This window comes from Centroberyx affinis, unplaced genomic scaffold (assembly GCF_046629955.1).
Source record: "Centroberyx affinis isolate AG114_WGS23_722 - 3 ecotype Tasmania unplaced genomic scaffold, CSIRO-AGI_Caff_v1 ptg000031l_1, whole genome shotgun sequence".
NCBI classification, from domain to species: domain Eukaryota; kingdom Metazoa; phylum Chordata; class Actinopteri; order Beryciformes; family Berycidae; genus Centroberyx; species Centroberyx affinis.
Window position 1 is genome coordinate 149,278 of NW_027278745.1, and position 18,820 is coordinate 168,097.

The window sequence follows — 18,820 nt, forward strand, 5'->3', positions numbered from 1 at the left end:
CCTAAGACATAAGCTGGATCTGAGGTACTGGTGTATACTTGTATGTATCAATATTTTTGTATCTCCAAAGACTATTTAGGCAATTTATTTATTTAGGTATTTATTTAGTTGCTTATCTTTATTTACTTAATTACCCTAAGGAAATATCACTATACTATTCCTATAATATTCCTATAGGGGTTCATAATGGGTCTGTGGTGCAAATCACTGTTTATAGCGACCTTAATGGACTTTATAGTATTTTATATCCCCTATAGTATCGCTATAATATTCCTATAGGCTAATTCCTTTGTCTGTGGTACTCAGTAGTGAGTTTACAGTGAACTAATCGTGCTTTATGGCATTTTTCTAATGTATTACTATAGAGGATATCTTTGGCCTACAGTTCATGATATATTTAACTCTTTGTATAGTATTTGTATAGTATATTGTGTAGTATTTTAGGATTACTATAGGTCTTATTCGTTAGCGTAATCGGCAGTCCTCACGTTTCCAAAGTGTTTCTCACCCCTGTAAAATGCCAGTAATCGTTGTGTCTGATGACGTTAAGAGGGTCTTGGTTCTCACAGAGACACGGGGGCGGCGGGGGGGGGGAGCAACATTGTAATTGAATTGTGAATCAACTCTCAGTCAGCCCTAAACACCGCCCCCTTCAGCTGTCGTCGCACTTTGGGGCTTGCAACGCCCAAACCAAGATAGAGGGACGGAAGGAGTGAGTGAGTGAGAGAGAAAGAAAGAACGAGGAAAAGAGAGAGTGTGTGCCGGAGAGGGAGAGAGAGAGACTGAGAGAGAAAGACAAGTTTGTAGTAAAAGAAACAGGAAAGATTTTTAGTGAGAGAGAGGAGACGTAACAAACAGCCAGTTGAATTAATTGAGGCGCCAAAGGAAGACAAGATTTACCCATAAATTGTTTTTGGAGCTGTTAGAATAAACAGAGGGACGCGGCGTTATTAAATCACACTGATCTGATGATCATGACGGCAGCTGTCGATATGAAACCGACATTAACAATCATAAAGGCTGAAAAAATGGACGGTGAGTAATGAAACTATTCTGTAAGAGCTTGACAGTTAACACGAGACTAACATTACTAGTCATTCATGCCTGGTACGGTTATGACTTGCCGGTGAAACTGGTTTATTTCGCTGATCATTTTAACCACTTGTTCGTAGTGAAAGCTCTGTGTGCGCCGGTGATAATTCCCAGCAATTAGACACACTGAGCGGGACAAAACGTCTTGAACGCACTACAGTGTGAAGATTATGTTAGTTGCTCAATAGTGGACAGCACGCATGACACTTGAGAAAAATGCAATTACGCTGGAGGCTACAGTCGGCTATAAAGCACTGTGTGTAGCGTGTTATTGCTGAATGAATCATGCCTTGGCCCTTTTGCCTTTATAATTTAGAATATGACGATGTGCCTAAACTAGGATACACAGCATATATGGAAAAGTTATTAGGCTCCAGTTTTATAGTTTCTACCTCTGTAGGGTTCATACCAAAATACTTAATGATGTCATGTAGCCAACGCTAAATGACATTGCAAGTTGTTAAAGGAAACGTTTAGCTCACAACAAAACACAATGTGACATTTGCATGTTTGACATGCATTCTCACTCTGTCAAACACACTGCATTCTCAACTGACAGAAATTATATGTTGTCCTATGCGCCATTGCTCTGTCAGATTTGCATGTTTGGATGTACATGTATGTTTAAAACAGTTGTCATTTAACTTTTGTCACCTGGAAGAATGATTTAGTTTTTGATGAGTGTGTTATTGGAATGGACTAAGCGGGTATATAGGCTTTGTGGCTGTGTTGTACAAACGATCTCCCTCTCTCTTTCATCCTGCCTTGATCTCACTGGGCACCTATTATCATCTCCTCTCCCTGCCAGATCTAAGCACCCATCTCTGACCCACATAGTCCGTCCCGTGTTGGGAGGGACGGGGCATTCTGCCCAGCAGGCATGGGAGACAGGCAGTGATGCCTAGTCATCCCCCCCCACCCTCACCCCCCACCCACCCCAACTTCTTCTCTGCCTCCCTCCTTTCTCTCTCCAGCTCCCCCCTCCTCCTCCTCCTCCTCGGTGGTTTAAACTGAGTTTCCAGAGGGAAAGCGAGGCAGGCTGAGGTGATGAATCTGCAGTCCTGAGGCTTGCCTCTCTGACCCCGCTGCCTGGAACACTTGGCTTGCTGCAGGGGTTGTCCAGGGCATGGAGAGGGAAGCCCACATGAGCTGTGTTTGTGTCTGGGTTTAAACCCCCGTGTGGTTTCACTTCCCTTTTTTGCGACCCTATTTTTACACAAAGCGATTTTGCACCTAGTGGAGCGTTTGGCTGACTTGCATTTAGCAGCTTTTCTGATTATTGTATAGGCCATCCCCTGTGATTGCAGCGCGGGTGTTTGTTGAGCCAATTATCAAGGTGGCGAGGCACTGATACATGATGGAAATATGATACTAACTGTAAGTGTTGACTCGCTAAGCAGACTAACACAGGGGTTTGACTCACCGCTTTAACCACCTTCTCCTCACTGACAGTACCTGCAGAGGACAGAAAGACACATACACACACACACACACACACACACACACCTCACAAACTTGCATAAAAAACTGCTGACAGCTGCAGTTAAGTTGCCAAAGCGTAGCGCTATCTTGCAAAACCATTTCGCAATGCTAGCTCCTGCTTACACTGACTGCTGTGTGCACTTGGGTCAAGCTGAGGCTGCCAAGGAGCAGTTCACAACTTCACACAAACACACCTTTTCCCCGTCTCACTCACACACACACACACACACACACACACACCCTGCTCTATTCACTCCTTGGTGTTCCGTGCTTACAAGATAAGCGTCCTGCCGATGAACCAGGCCTCCTTTTCTCCTTTTGATTCCAACGGGAAACAACAGTGATGTTCTTCAGTGTTCCAGGCATGCAAGGCATTAGGCAACATGACAGTTCTCTTTGTCTACCACTTGCTGAGAGGGTTAAGCACTCTGTACAAAGCCAGAATGCATCTGACGGTTTCTAGTCAGTGGATTGTGAAAGTAGCAGCCGTCCCAGTGGACATGGCTACTCGGCTTTCAACAACAGCACAGAGCTTTGGCATTGTGGGAACTATTAGATGCTGGTATTTTTGTGTTTAGCATGCGCTCCTCTCTCCTGCACACATACACACACACACACACCCCAACAACAAGAGGCTGGAGTGGTCTGAAGCCCACCTCACTGTATTGTTTGTTTTCCTTTGCGAAGGAAGTCAGTGTCAGCTTACCCAAGGCCTCTTCTCTCTCTCCAACGGAGGTAATTCCTTTGAAAGCGCTCACACACCGCCAGGGTCAGAGGTGCACCCAAACAAGGCTTCTAACATTCCTCCAAGCTTTAGGTCCTCTGTTCAGCATGTTACAGTAGTCAACTTCTGACACAGCACGCTTGGTAGTACTTCAATACAACACAGGCCATGGTAGCTTATTATTCGAAGCATCACGTAGCCATAACAAAACTGTCAGCTCAACAGAGAGAAGTTGCAAAGATAAGAGAGGTTTCTCAAGATGGAAGGTGTTGGATTGCCAAATGATGGCCAGTTTCAAGGCAGATGAAAGTATAAGCAGCACATGTTTTTTTCTGCTCTATTACTGAAATTATAATATTGAATAACTGAAATTCAAGTAACAGGGTTTTCTGTTTAGCCAAGGGTACAGATTTAAGAGTTCATAGAGAATTTGTTGTCAATCATTTACAAGGAGCTGTCTGTTCCAGTCTTGAGTGAGTTGTCCCTCTTTTAGGTGCCCTCTCTATTCGTCAGGCCTGAAGGTCAGGGTTCAGCGACTGACAGGAATGCCTGTGAGCAAGCCCTGCTGGGTGGGATGCATGGAGGCAGAGCAGGAGAGAAGGCGAGACAGAGGGGGAGGTTGACTTTTATCTGATTAAAACGCTGTTGCTTGTTATAACTGGCATGCCTGATGCTGCTGCTCAGAGCCCTTATATGGCACCTCTTACTGCCTGTGCCACACATGCTCATGCACACGCGGGCCATTCCAAAAGGCTTCGATCACATTTCTCTCCCAAGGTGCCCCCGCGTTCGTACGGCGAGGTGAGGTGTAGTTTCCCTCAGGACAGAGAGTGTTACATAAGCTTCAGGTTTTTGCTTTGGTTTGTCGGTGTCAGCACTCCTTCAGTAGCGCTGTGTAATATATGCCAGTGTTTGAGTGCGCATGGCTGCCTGGCAGCTGTGCAAACACCATTTGGGTGATCCAGCCTCGTCTGATGTGGGCCGTCAACGCATCGGGCCAAACGGAGCAAACAGGTCCGTTTTTCATCCGATGTGCACTGTGTCAAAGTGAGGACGATCTGGTTTGCCAGATCAAACCCTTGTCGGTCGGTCCGGTGTTTAGTGCATTGCCCATATGTCATTAGTGTTTGACTGGGTCCTGTCTACATGCCAGGCTGTGGTTGTACCCAGAGGACAAATGGATAGCAGTGTCGTCAATGGGCCTCACACATCCCCATGCTGGACAGAATTCCCAACAGGCTAGGATGGTACTAGTGAAGTGGATGCCTGTGTGTTTCCGCAATGAACTCGCCTTTCTTTCCCGCTCTGCTCAATGATGTCAGTGTGTTACATCAAATGGGTTATCCCCCCATTGAGCCAGTGTTTCATTCATTTTTCCTTCATTCATCCCCTTGTGTGCAGCGCTGCCCGTATAAACAGAAAACCATTATGTTGCGTGGGTCCTATCTGGATGCTTCCCTGGTGACTACACGCCTTAATTCTGCCATATAAAGCTTAGTCATAAAACAAGGCGTGTTAGCACCAGATACAGCAGTGTGCTAAATAGTAAGCATATGGACAGAGTTAGAGAGGGGGATGAAAAGAGAGAGAGAGAGAGAAAGAGGGAGGGAGAGGTGAAGAGAGAGAGAGATAGAGTGAGAGAGACAGTGAGAGAGAGGGAGGAGGGAGAGACAGAGCGAAAGAGAGAATTTCAAGGTGTGGCCCATATGACGGTGGTGAATAGTCCCAGCTATGTGCAAAAATAATTAGAGATTAGAATGATTAGAGTGCCATTCACAGCAATCAGTCTGCTATGGCGCCTCATTTTACCCACATTCCACAGAAAGACGGCAACCAAAACAAAGGAAAATACGTTCCGGGGCTTGGGAAATAAAGCATTAACAAGCTTGATTTTTTTTCTCTCCCCCCCCCCTCCTATTTTCCTCCCCCCTCTCTCCCTTTCTTCCTCTGTTTCCATCTTTTCTGTTCACCACACGAGTTTCTCTCACGTCACCTTGGTCCTTGATGTGGCGTGTAGCGTCTTCTTGGTGTGTGCCCTCTGTCTCATCCCCGGCCATTCCTTGCTTGTAATCCCTGAGTCATAGCACCAGACGCCTGCTGCACCACACGCCACTGGCTGTCCGACTGCGTGTCTGAATGACTGGTTGTTGGCTAGCTTACTGGTTTCAGCTACCACAGGCCTCCCTACTCCCCCTATTACTCCGCATTACCAGCCTGACTGTGAACCCTAATGGGCTTGACGCTGCCCCAAAATGGCTCCACACCCACCCACGCATCTTAACGTTGTCCCGTGCGCGTTACGACTATTTTGGTCCCCTTGCTCTGTTGCCGTTTGTGTTTTACGGTTCCACATTTGGGAGCTGTGTTTGCTATAATGGAACGGAAACTGGGCTACTTAAGAAACACGGCTGCTTTAAGAATCAGTCTGCTGCCCTGAAAGACTGCGGGGTTGTTTCGCCACTGATGTTCAGCCGCTCAGAACGAGGCCAGGTCAGTCATTTCGCTCAGTGCATGGTCCAGATTTTCTTCCCCTTTTTTTTCCCCCCCTTTTGTATGCGTTTGCTGCAGACCACCTGTTTTCCGAGTCAGCGTGCGTTGCGTGCTGCTTTTGTAATCAGGTGAACAAATGTCCCACAGCCACAGAATTTATGTATGTCAACCCTACTGCATCAGAGTTGTTATTGACAGATTTGGCAGATTTGCCCACCAAAGCAAAGAACAATAAGGAACAGCGTCTGCGTGGGAGGCGGGCTCCACTTTGTAGGTGCGACTCTGTGGCGCTCATGATGAGCTGGGCCTCAGTGACGCACAGTCAAATGGGAGGCACATGTGCGCTGGCTGCCATAGGGGAGGTTGAGGAATGGGTCTAAGAGTTAAGGGTGTTGGAGCTATGAGAGTGAGAGCAGCTGGATTCCTTAGCTTTGCCTGACTAGCCTGGCCTCCCCAGTATCTGCATTTTTTCCAACTTGGAATGAGTTGCCTTTTGCTGACTACAGTTACTTTAGGCATCTGCAGTAGGCCCAAGGACCCAGCACATAATGAGAACTTGACTTGGACACCATTCCTTTACAGAAACGGCATACTGCTGGTGGGATATTATCCTTTGGCTTCATATAAATGCCCATTAGAGAGGCTGTACGTGCCGCCTCAGACCCATGTTTGTTTTATGGAAACCAACAAGGCGAATGACAAATGTTGAGTAAATGAGCAGGAATTTTTCAAGATAGGGTCATTGCTTTCATCATGAACAGTCACATGTCAAATGGAGCACTGCGTATCCCCTGAAGTCCAGTCATTCCTCGATGAAGTGAGTCACTCACAGCCAATCTGTATGTGTGTGTGTGAGCGTGTGTGAGAGAGAGGGAGTGAGAGAGGGAGTGAGAGAGTGCACACATGCACGTTTGGGACATCGCCTCCATCTCTTATTGCAAAATAGCTGAGTTGTATTTTTCCACAGTTATCAAGTTATTAATCCACGCTAGGCTGCATCTTTTGATCAGCACATTCAACCAAAACTGAGGTGTTACTCTTCGTTAAGAAAAATCACACACATATCTTGAGATCGAGATAAGAGAAAGGTAGAGAGATGTAGCCAGATGTTTGATGCTTTATGCTATCAGCCATGAAGCATCAAGTATACAAATGGAGTACACTGAGCTTAAAATAGAGGGGTAATTCATCATCTCGAGCTGAAACCATTTCGCCACTTGGACCACAAGTCATTTTTGGTCACATTAGAGGAAAACAAGAAAGCTGTGAGAAGCACATTAGCGATTGTAAAACAGAGGTGGAATGTGAGGCACGCAACATGAAAACACTGTGGTCTGGAGGGAATTTATTTATCGAGTATCCATCTGTCGCCCATAGCTTGCCTTCAAACAAGCAGCGAGCGTTTAGATGTATGATGTATAATTAGATCCAGGGATTACAAGACTTACATGCTTAGAGTATCGCATAAAAAAAAAAAAAACAGGGTGCGTGAATAAATATCCCATCAATGTGTGTGAATCCTTGGCTCTGTTCTATCCCACATAATTCACACTTATTTCTAGAACCTGCTGGTTGTGGAATGCAGCAGTTTGGACTGAAAGATGAGGCAGGCGCCATGTTTTGCGGAAAAAATGCAAGAGAGAGAGTAAACTGTTTGTCAGATATGTCATGTGTTTGGTTTAACGCCTAAACAGTTTCGCCAGAGCATCCCCTATCTGTTTACAACAGGGACGGAGCCTGGGAGGGCAGCTAGCATACACACGGCTAAGCTAGCACCACCTGCACTCTCCGATATAGTACTCACCAGTCAATTCCTTGTTTCTGCCACAGTGACACATGCCTGGCACTGACGGACATAACAAGGCATTTAAAGCCTTTTAGACTGAGGGGTGCCCCCATTATACATACTTAAGATGTAAAGATTTCATGGATAACCTTAAAGTTGTGTGAGATTTATCTAACGTGGTGTTTTAGTGTACGCTTGGTTTATTCTTGATCTGCTTTCTTTATCTGCAGATTTGAAGTGGTAGAGAACTAGCATGTTGCGTAATGGGCAGTTGTCAAAAGTAGCCTACATTACCATTGCTCAATCTTTTTTAGTTGAAGCATACCTAAAAAACAAGCCTTTTCACTCTGTGCACTGTTAAAGATCACAGAGCAACAAAGCTTGTAGGCGTTTCAGTCGGCAATAAAGAGCCAAATTCTTCTGAAAGCGCTCCCTCGTTCCTCTAGAAAGGAGGGAATTTCCACCAAGCTTTTAGCAAAAATGCATTTAGCGTCTATTTGTGACGGCACGGCTGGGGATCAGTTCAAACTTAGAGGTAATGTCATATCAAGAGCCGAGACTTTGGCATAAACAATATAGAAGAGTTAATGCACTTTCACATCATAAGCTAATACAATTTCAGAGATGGAGAGAGTGGCAGAAAGAAAGCGAAAAGGCATCTATGGGGCATTAGTCTCACTTACTGTCTACTTCAGTAGCCTGTGTGTCTGTGGTGGTGATGATCCTGGAGAACTCTTTGGTTTCATGGCCAAAGACAGTTGTCAGCAGTAGTGGCCTTGCCCCATACAGCCACTTACACCACCACAGGCTTGTGCTTCGAGAGGGCGGCCAAAAGACAGCGGTGGAGGCCTAAGAATAAAGCAAGTGTTTCAGCACTGTTGTACAGGACGGTGGGCTAGGCCTGGCCTGTGCATTGAACTGTCGTTTAACGCTCTCTCGGTTTGGAGCGGGCCCGGTTCTGGTCTGGGTCTAGTCTGGCCTGGCTTCTTCAGTCTGGTTTGAACACGGCCGCCGCTTCTATTCCTGGTCCTTGGCATTGAGATGGAAATCTAAACAGCGAAGCGGCTGGCTGAACAAGCAGCCCTCTCAAGACCAGACTGCCGCCCCCTCCTCCTCCTCCTCCTTCACTGCAGCCCCCAGCCACCACTTTATCACCCTGTGGCGCTGAATGGTTCCCCTTCATGTTGGTAGGGTTTATGACCCTGCGTTCTCAGACCAGGGGGCCAGATAGGGATCTCCATCAAAGGCTCTCTCAGATACCACCGTCACCTCTGGTTCCTTGTGGGTAGACTGCTCTGGCTTAAAGGGCCAATTATAACTCCCTGGAAACTAGCCAAGACCCCCCTCCCCTTCTCCACACACCTTGTTGTGACCCCACGGATATGTACCTATATGCATGTAGGAATATTCAGTCAGAGTACGATGCCTCAGCGGTGGATATGAAATGTCTGACCCTTACCTCAACCCACAACTCACCTCACTTCCCCGCAGGAAGTGGCAACTTAGCCACAGGAAATGGACTCTTGCATTGATAAATAAAGCCCTCCCATGCACTCTGCTGCAGAGAGGTAGAGAGAGAGACATGAATTGCCAGATGTGTTGGCATTCAGATAAATACATCAGCACTTATGACCCGAAAGTATTTAACTTTTCAAGACCTCCGGCTTTGAATAGCCCCTTAGATGCCGTCTTCATTTTAATCACAAACCCACCCATTTTCCCTGACACCCGCACACAGGCGAAACTCCATAGGACTATTTATAGCTGGATCGCCTGATAGAAAGCATATTGTATCCTATTTGTTGGGTCTGGTGCTCTGCTCTGCTTGTATCATTGCATCATTCTGAGCGGAGGCAGCAGTTCAGGCTTTATGAATGAAGCGAGTCTCTGCCAGAGGCTGGGAGATGGCACTGATCCCACTGTGATGTCACTCCAGAGACGGCGAGAAGAGAGGGAGCTTTATGAGACCTCCCATTCATTTGTATCTCTCTCTCTCTCTCTCTCCCTCTCTCTCTCTCTTTCTACACCGCCTCCCCCCCACCCCCCGCCCACCGTTCTCTTGTCCTGTGATGGACTCATATTACAGGCCGATGACTCATCCCCCTACTCAGTCACCCCTCACCCACGCTAGATGCTCCCTTGCTAACTTAACCCGGCCCTGCGCTGCCCTGCCCAGCCCTGCCTGTCCCGGCCCCGCCGTTCCTACGGACCTCAAAAATCCCAATTTCACGCCCTCGCTCTGGCGCACAGGCGAAGAAGAGCCTGCTAATTTGGTTTGTGTGTGTATGTGTGTGCGCATGTGTTTGTCAGTTTAACGCCCCCCCCACCTACCCGGATGCCCAAGGTGCAGAGCTGAACCTTTGCCTAAGGTTGGGTGGGGGGATGGTTGCGACGGCAGGGCAGTGAAGACGCACACAGTCTCTCAGTGAGAATCCCAGGGGGAAAATATCATCGTCGCACTCAGCACACCACTCATGTCCATTACTCATATGATAGCAAGGGGAGTGGCTGATCAATACCTTTTACTGTACATCTAGACGACACATCAGTCTCACTTCATCAGTGATTCTTAGAATAGATAGATTGATTATTCCCACTATACGTCATTAGAAGCAATTGGTTTCATTTTCATGCTTTTCACTGCAGACATTCTTTTTGTTTCTAAGCCTTGTTAGTGAAATGCGAATGCCATAATCTTCCTTGTGATTTACACCCACTCCCACTCTTTCTGGGCTAAATGGATGGGACTCATTTTGCGGACGAGCCCACACTGTCTAATGTGGAAGACGATGACTTGCGGATGCTCTAACTCTCAGTACATACTGACTGTGCTGTAGCTAATGGGACTCGCAGGCATTGAAATCCTATCAGGACTTCATCATTTACTAGAGATTGTCTGGATCCAAGCTAGCCTCTCTCACTAATGGATGCACACTGTACATTAGCTCTCCCGCAGATAACTTTCATAGGGATCATTCGCCATGGAGATATGACTACTCTGTGCACTACAGCTGGTATCATCATTAGGTCTGGTGGTGGTCATTTTACACAGTAGTGTCATCGACTTCACATGCTTTTAAATTAAAGTATTATTTATTATTATTTAATTCAGTGTCCAAAGACACATAACAAATCAGCACACATGCATAAATACCATAGAACTATCAAGAAAGTAGACTACAGTGTTTGGTTGAGATTGCAATTTGTTTTTGTAGAAATGGAAACGGCACTACGATCTAATTTTCCAAAATTACAAGACATTTTTCTTGCTTTTTGTGACAAATTGCTTTACAGAGCAAGCAAAAGTACACAACTGGTTCTGACACTTAAAACAAGGAAAACAAACAATTTAAATTAAAAGAGAAATCAAACAAATTGCAATTTAGTTCACTGTATAAGCAGGGCTCACATATCGCTCCGGAGTGTGTTATGCAAGTTTGCAGGCCATGGGGTGCTGAGTGTCTTTGATGGGGGATTTAGTGCTAAAGCAGGTTCAAGTCTGTGTGAGCAAGTACAGGCTGGGGCAGGTTGATGAAAGCGATGGGGAGGGAGAGGCGCAAACGGTTTGAAAGTGCAGACAAACTCCACCCGATCCATCTTAAATAAACCGCCACATTTCGCCTTTGCCTTCACATCAAAGGCCAGACTGTCTGAGCCCCGGCCCCATCTCAGTTTGCAACCGTTTGCAACACTTAAGGTTTTGCACTATCGAACACTACTTAAAAGACAAATGAGCTCAGCAGAGGCCGAGACAACTCTGCTGTCGGAGGCAAAGTGTACACAAAGACAGCTTGCTCAGGTCTTATTTCCATTATGAAACTGCTGGGTTTATTTTGATGTGTACTATAAGAGCACTGTCTGACAACAGTGTCTGACAATAGTTTTACTGAGGTCATATGTGAGACTGTAAAAAAAAGTGTTTATTCTAAGCTCCTCTACCTCACTTTCAGTATCGAGCAGAATTAATAAATTGTTGTTTGTTGACTATAATATGAACAGCACAGACTTTTTTACCAAAACTGCCTGACATAATTGAATCGCTGTTTGAGACCCAGTAAGGCTCTTCAAAATGATCAAACCTTTAAAATAATAGTGGAGAGAGAGAGAGAGAGAGCTAATTGAATCACACGGAGAGGCAATGAGTTCTTGTCTGCCCTTGTTTCTTGTCTCTCCCTGGTCTCTTGCCTGGTCCCTCTCTTTTTAGGGAGAGGAAGGAAAAAAAGAGTGGAAGACAGAGAAAAAAAGAATCTGAGAGACCTAATTTTGCAAACAGCCAGACAGACATCGGTTACATGGGCGAAGGAGGGACAGCTGCTGCGCATTCCAGACGGGGTCGAGACGTCAGTGAGCGGTGAAAACAGGCATGAACTGTATGTTGCCCCACTGTACTGCTGGCAGATCAAACCGCCAGCCTGTGGAGATGCCAGAACATCTGGGTTCAACGAGTGGAGCTGCGAGTGACACAACTTTTAAACTCAACTCATCACCAGTTTGCTTCCAGGCCAGGCCTCTTGTGATCTGTTTTTTAATGATAGTTCTGCTTTAATTAATGTGCAGTGGAGAATGACAGGAAAGATGAGAGAGAGGGGAAGACGTGCAGCAAAGATCTTAAGTCTGATTTGAACCCTCGGCTGTATGAATACATGGCATGCGCCTTATCACGCCGAGCCCCCAAGATGCCCTGTTGTGGGCATCTTGTACGCACCAAGCCGATTAGGCAAGATGATGTCACCGTGTCATGTTGGGGACTCTAATAGCTTTTGATTTATGTCTGTCTTTGTTTTGTAAATCAGTGTGGCCACTGTGCAAATTCAGTGACAAAGGAGCGACAGTTAATTGGGACTCTATAGGCCCCTCTTTGTTTCTATTTACATGTCATTTTCTGAGTCTTGCACGGAGTAGTTTTTAGGAATCTATTCTAGTGTTAGTGGCCCGGGGGGGGGGTTTTCCCCTCCTCCCCCTCATCAGCCCCACTGCTTCACCCCCTTATCCCACCCTTCAGTAGCCTGGTCAATCTAATTAGATGAGCGCAAGTCATCAGGCACTGTTTAAAGTCATCAAAGGGAGCTCTGTTTCCCACTGGGTGCCCACTGGCTGTGAGCGGAGAACAGTGAGCCCTCTGTGTGTTCGGGACCCTCGAGACAGGCCACCCCCGACTCGCCAAACAACCCGCCAACAGCCCCGGTGACATCATCACCTCATCCCTTGACCCTTGACCCCAAGAGTGTTTGACCCCACGCTGGGTCCGGTGACAGTGGGCCCACTGTGTAGGGGCAGCATGGTAGGAGGGCTGGTAGGGGTCAATGTGTCACTGATGGGCACCAGTCACTACTCTCCCACCCAGGATGTGTGTGTGTGTGTGTGTGTGTGTGTGTGTGTGTGTGTGTGTTTGGGGAGGGGGAGGAGGTTGAGTTCCAGACCAGGGTCAGAAAGTATTTGCAAATAATTCTTTGTGTTTGTTTTTAACCTGGTTGGAGTACCAGATGAGTAGGATTTGCCACATAGGACAATGCTGGAGATTCCAGGAAGTTTAGACAATCATGAGAAAGTATTTGACTGTTAAATTGACAGCTTACCTCACACTTTCTAAACTGTCCTGATGCAGCAAACCCCACTCATTTTGCATTAAATGCTGGTTAAAACAAATGCTGAGCATTATTTACAAACACTGTCTTCGATATAACGAGGAAGGAGGCGTGTGCATGTATCCTTGTGAGAAAACAGTGCATTTGCAATGTGACCATTGCGTTTAAAAGATTGGATCCGACAGTGCGACAGCTGCTGTTTAGATAGATTGGATCTGATTCCGAGACGGTGTCTGTCTAGACGGGATGTAATTGTTGAGCCAAGTTGTTGATCACGGTCGGATACAACTGTGTTGATTGTGTTTGTATGTTTGTGCGCGCGCATAGCTACACCACAAGCATTAACAGGTCTCGCTCTTACTCTCTGTCTCCGCCTCGCCGTCTCTCTGTCTCTCAATTCAATTTTCCATTCAGTAAGCATTATCGGCATGAAATGCAATGCGGGATATATTGCCAAAGGTTTGGTTGTCAATAATAATAGTGATATATAATAATGGTATGTAAGTAATATAATACCTGATAAAACAGAATATAATAATAATAATAATAATAATAATAATAATAATAATAATAATAAGGGTAACATTATTAAATATACAAAAGGAAATAATAAAGGCTCTTTCTCTCCTTCTCTCTCATTTGTGATTGACAGATCTGGAGTGTGGCGACGTGCCACTGCTCACTCCAGGAAGTAAAGAGATGATGTCCCAGGCCCTGAAGGCCACCTTCAGTGGCTTCACAAAGGAACAGCAGCGGCTGGGTATTCCCAAAGGTAAGACTGTTAGCTGCTCGTTTAGGTATCCCCATCATTCCCATCAGCTCTTTAGTTGGGAAAATCACTTCTTATCCCAGTTTTCCCCTGTCGTAAAGCATGAGCCTTCAGATCAAGCTGTCACATTACACATGCACATTCATGAGATCATTTCACATTATAGCCTGCTGTATAACGTTCAGTGAAGGCGTCTCTCAGGGAGGATTCATTGAAAACCAGGAGACACCCACTTATTTCAGGAACGGCCTTACATTACATACATTTTAGTCCAGGCAGACTGCCTGACTGCAGGATCCAGAGAATCTAGACGCAGAGACAGACAGTGAAAATAATGAGTTACGCTCCTAAATCGAGGCTGACCACAGAGCCTCCATGGGCTGCATGGAAATAGCAGGGCTTCCTCTATTTGTGTATGTAGTCGCATTATATGTGAAAACCCTGCTTTTAGCTTGTCTGTACCACTACTATGTTTACATCCACCACTTGTTCCCTGCTTTGCCTTTGATAGTTTTTTTATGGGCAGATACACTGACCACAGAGACAGTGTGAACGTGCATGGAGTGTTAAGGTTGGCTGCATAACTGAAGATTTGGGTTTTCCCATAGTCAAAATAGAGCATAATGTGTTCTGAAGTTCATAGTTCTAGAACAGTAACCTGAATATTGAAGATTCAAACTTTATTGGCATATCAGTCACAGGTTGGGAGGAATGTTTCTTGGTACTACTAAACAGTCTGTAAACAAGACAGGGGGATTGTCTTTAGTCAGCAACACACATAAGAAAGTTGTGTAAATAAAAACAGACAAAGCATGCAGACAGATTGCATGTTAATTTACAAAAGCAACACTTAAAAATCATGTGACCCAATGAATACATATATGCACCTCAGCATGTAGAGAATGCCACTGAGATTGCCTGGGTTTGGGGTTTGATTCCCACTGGAGCCATGCATGATACAAATAAATGCACTTTAATGAAGGGCACAGTTAGACAAAATCATCCACCAAATGGCATAAATACTGTATATAAACACTGAATATAACAATCTCTAATTCTGATACCATTCAGATCCCAGACAGTGGACAGAAAGCCATGTGGCCGAGTGGCTAACGTGGACAGTGAACGAGTTCAGTCTGAAGAACGTGGACTTCCACAAGTTCCGTATGAACGGGGCCAGTCTGTGCGCGCTGGGGAAGGAGCGCTTCCTGGACTTGGCACCTGACTTTGTGGGCGACATCCTTTGGGAACATTTAGAGATGCTTCAGAAAGGTAAGCCTACATTGATCTAGTGGCAGTGATGCAAGCGTATGTGTTGATTTTTCTGATAATTGTTTATGGCATTTCTGGGTTTTATAAGATAGTGTACGGTAGAGAGAGAGGGAGAGAGAGAGAGATCTAATCTGCATTCGAACACGCAATATCACCAGTATGTGGAATGCACCTTAGCTCGCTGAGCCACCGCCACACTCCATGGTGATTCTACAGAAACACTTCACCATGCAGTGTAATGTCACTGCGTGGGCCAATTTAGAATGCTGCTGGCATTTGCTATAGTAACAGGAGCCAAACAGGAAGACACAATTTAGCTCAGGTCATTAATTTTTGATAATGCTGGATGCAGTTACATGATACATGAAATCAATGACGAGGTCACCGACACTCATTCCTATCTATTTTTCATGAAGAAGATACAAAGCATTACCCCGTCAATGGACTGACCTCCAACTTCCAGGAATCCCGTTATACCTCAGACTACTTTGTCAGTAAGTACTCATTACACTCGTTGCAAGTCGCTCTGCATAAGAGCATCAGCTAAATACCTCAAATATAATTGTCAGTGCAAAGTTGTTATGAGAGGAGCTGTCATGAGAGGAGTGGGTCAGCGTTGCGAATAAAAGAGTGTTCAGATTTAGAGTCATAAAAAATTTTTGTCTTTCATTGCACTGGACAGAACATTTTCTTTGATGTGGTTGCTCAGTGAAAGCCAACAAAACAGAGCAGCACAGCACAGAGCAGCCAGTGCATCCACTTGTTATGCAGTGATGAATTTATGCCCATTTATTCATGTTAACACCTGTCAAATGTGCTGCTAGGTGATTATTAGCCCAACATCATAGGTATCAATATGGCATCATAGAAAGGTTTGCTTAAGTTGGGTATAAATGTCTATTTTAATTACTATCATTGCTTGAAAGTACACGGCTTTCAAGGCTGTGATGGTTATGAGCTATTCATACACTGGGTAGCAGTTCAGCACAAGATGGATAAACAAGTTATCATGAGATTGTTTGATCTTATGAAGTGGCAACATATTGCAACATTCCATTCCCTCCATCTTCTAAACTTCTATTTTATTTCTTCCTCTGTTTTGTTCCTTTCTTTCCCTTTCCGCTTTCTCTCTACGCTTGCTTCCCCTTTGTTTCTCCAGGCTATGGCATCGAGCATGCTCAGTGTGTCCCTCCGTCTGAATACTCAGAGCCTGGCTTCATCACAGAGTCGTACCAGACGCTTCACCCCATCAGCTCAGAGGACCTGCTGACGCTCAAGTACGAGAGCGAATACCCTAATGTCATCCTGCGGGACACGCCCCTCAACCCCCTGCAGGGGGACTACTTCACTGTGAAGCAGGAGGTAGTGTCCCCCGACAACATGTGTGTGGGACGCATCAGCAGAGGTGAGGAGTCACACACACTAGATATTGGGTTCATTTTAAATGAGTTGACATCAGTCAGAATTTACAGCATGGGCATTGTTTAGAGAAGCAGTGCTGTTAGGTAGCTGGACCATATTTCTCTTGCATTCAACAGAAATATTCAACAGCATTCAACTTCATTGTGTGGATTGAGTGCTTGGAAAGTGTGTGTGCATGCATGTGTTTGTGTGCATGCGTTTGTGTGTGTGTCGACATAAGTGTGTGTGTGTGTTTGTGTGCGTGTGTGTGTGTGTGTGTGTGATTGTGCTGATGCTACCAAAATCTTGTCATGCCACATCAGTGTGAGTGTATTAGGAGAGAAGAAAAGCAGGCCCTCTGGTCGGTTTGTGGTTCAAGCAAACCCGCCTCATGCTCTCTAGATTGGGTTGGGAAAAAAAGAAAACTCAATTGTTTTTGTCAGAGTGAAACACGAACAAAGCCACAGCGTATTCTCTTCTAGCCATCTGTCCTCTATGTAAAACAGCTCAAGTGGTGTAACCTTCAAGAACAAGCCTGTGTTTTTTTTTTCTGTCTCTCAGCCTCTTTTCCTCGACTCAGTCTCGAGGTTCTGGGTAAGAACATAGAGGTGTCAACCCCAGTCGACTAGCGTGGGGCTTTCTCATGAAACTGTTTGCACAGGGTTGTTTTCTTCCCCCGCGATAGTTTAGACAGGAATTGGCAGCATGGTTTACGTTATATAGCCGTAAAGCTCGGATTTTCTTCTCACAAACTCCCAGCTGTACAAATGAATAGTGTGTACCATGAGGTTGCACTGTACAGGCCTCCTTCCAGTGCCTTGAGCATTTGCCCGCTAGGTATGAGGTCCAATCCTCGTGCATCATAAATTCCAAGCTCTGGAGCATTGCATTATGCTCTCCCAACGTGGGAAAGTATTTGTGGCACCGCCGATATCCACATGTGGCTTCAATTTCGGCAATTGAAGATTTCAGCATCAATCGAGGGGCTGCATTATCTGTCATTCGTTAATGGCTCTCAATTGAAAGACTCCTCTTATCTTTCCCAAGGCCAAAAATAGCAAGACGATTTGTGTGATTGTCTTCCATTTAGAGCCACATCCAAATGGCAGTTGTGCAAGTGAAATGAACTATGAAATGGAGAGAGATGTTGCACCATACAACACAATAAAGCTTAGTGAGAGGGAACATTATATACAGTTAATGATTTGTATATGTTACAGTCATAAATATTGTTCCATAGTCAAAGGCTAAAGAAAGCTTAAAACAATTTACATTCTCATACATTCAAGTCTCTTTACAGACTCAAAATAATTAGTTGTAAGAATAAACTTATTGTAGACTAGAAAGCACTGATGAAAGCATGTAGCTGAAACTTTGCTCCCTAGTTCTTTTACATATATATATATATATATTTATTTTTCATTCGCACCTTTATGTTGGGCACTTGTTTTTTTGTCCTAGCCTTTTATTTGCAGGGTGCAGAATCATTTTCCTATTTTTCTATTACCAATACAGTGAGAAATCGCTACATTCTTAGAAATGAACATGTTTCTCTCAGGAAAAACATCTTAAGGAGGTCATACTTAATTTGCCCGGCTTTATTAAAGAGCTTTTATGAATTGCCTTAGCTCTTTCAAATTACACTTAGAGTCATTCTAACAGTCCCCCCCCCCCCCCCCCTCTCTCTCTCTCTGTCTCTTCCTCTCTTTCTATCTCCATCCGTCCATTTTCCCTTCCCTCTCTCCCTCCTCCCTCCCAGGTAAGCTGGGCGGCCAGGACTCCTTTGAGAGCATTGAGAGCTTCGAGAGCTGCGACCGATTGACCCAGTCGTGGAGCAGCCAGTCTTCGTTCAGCAGCCTACAGCGGGTGCCCTCCTATGACAGCTTCGACTCGGAGGACTACCCCAGTGCCCTGCATGGCCACAAGCCCAAGGGCACCTTCAAAGACTATGTGAGGGAGCGCTCAGACCTCAGCAAGGACAAACCCGTCATTCCAGCTGCCGCACTCGCAGGATACACAGGTGAGATGTCTAGCAGTATGTAGAAAATGTAGGTTAGCACTCATGAATAAACATTTTGTCTGCACAACTACATCTAAGTAGAAATATATCAATACATACAATTATCTAAATACCTAAATATAAACTAGGGATTTGCATGAGTAGTCATATGCTTCAGTCAATTAAAAATCTAATTCCTGCAGAACAATACAAACAAGAT

At 45.3% G+C, this 18,820-nt stretch overlaps 1 protein-coding gene across 1 annotated transcript in view; it reads left to right on the forward strand.

Annotated features, from left to right (window-relative positions):
• Positions 1–18,621, forward strand: part of ets1 (v-ets avian erythroblastosis virus E26 oncogene homolog 1) — a gene marked incomplete at its 3' end in the record, with an annotated part of 33,433 nt that extends 14,812 nt beyond the window's left edge. Inside the window, exons 4-8 of the mRNA XM_071515806.1 lie at positions 13,812–13,931; positions 15,000–15,200; positions 15,617–15,694; positions 16,360–16,605; positions 18,361–18,621. Of these exons, the coding sequence (XP_071371907.1) occupies positions 13,812–13,931; positions 15,000–15,200; positions 15,617–15,694; positions 16,360–16,605; positions 18,361–18,621 (906 nt within the window). The remainder of the gene's footprint in view (positions 1–13,811; positions 13,932–14,999; positions 15,201–15,616; positions 15,695–16,359; positions 16,606–18,360) is intronic.
• Between the last annotated feature and the right edge of the window lie 199 nt (positions 18,622–18,820).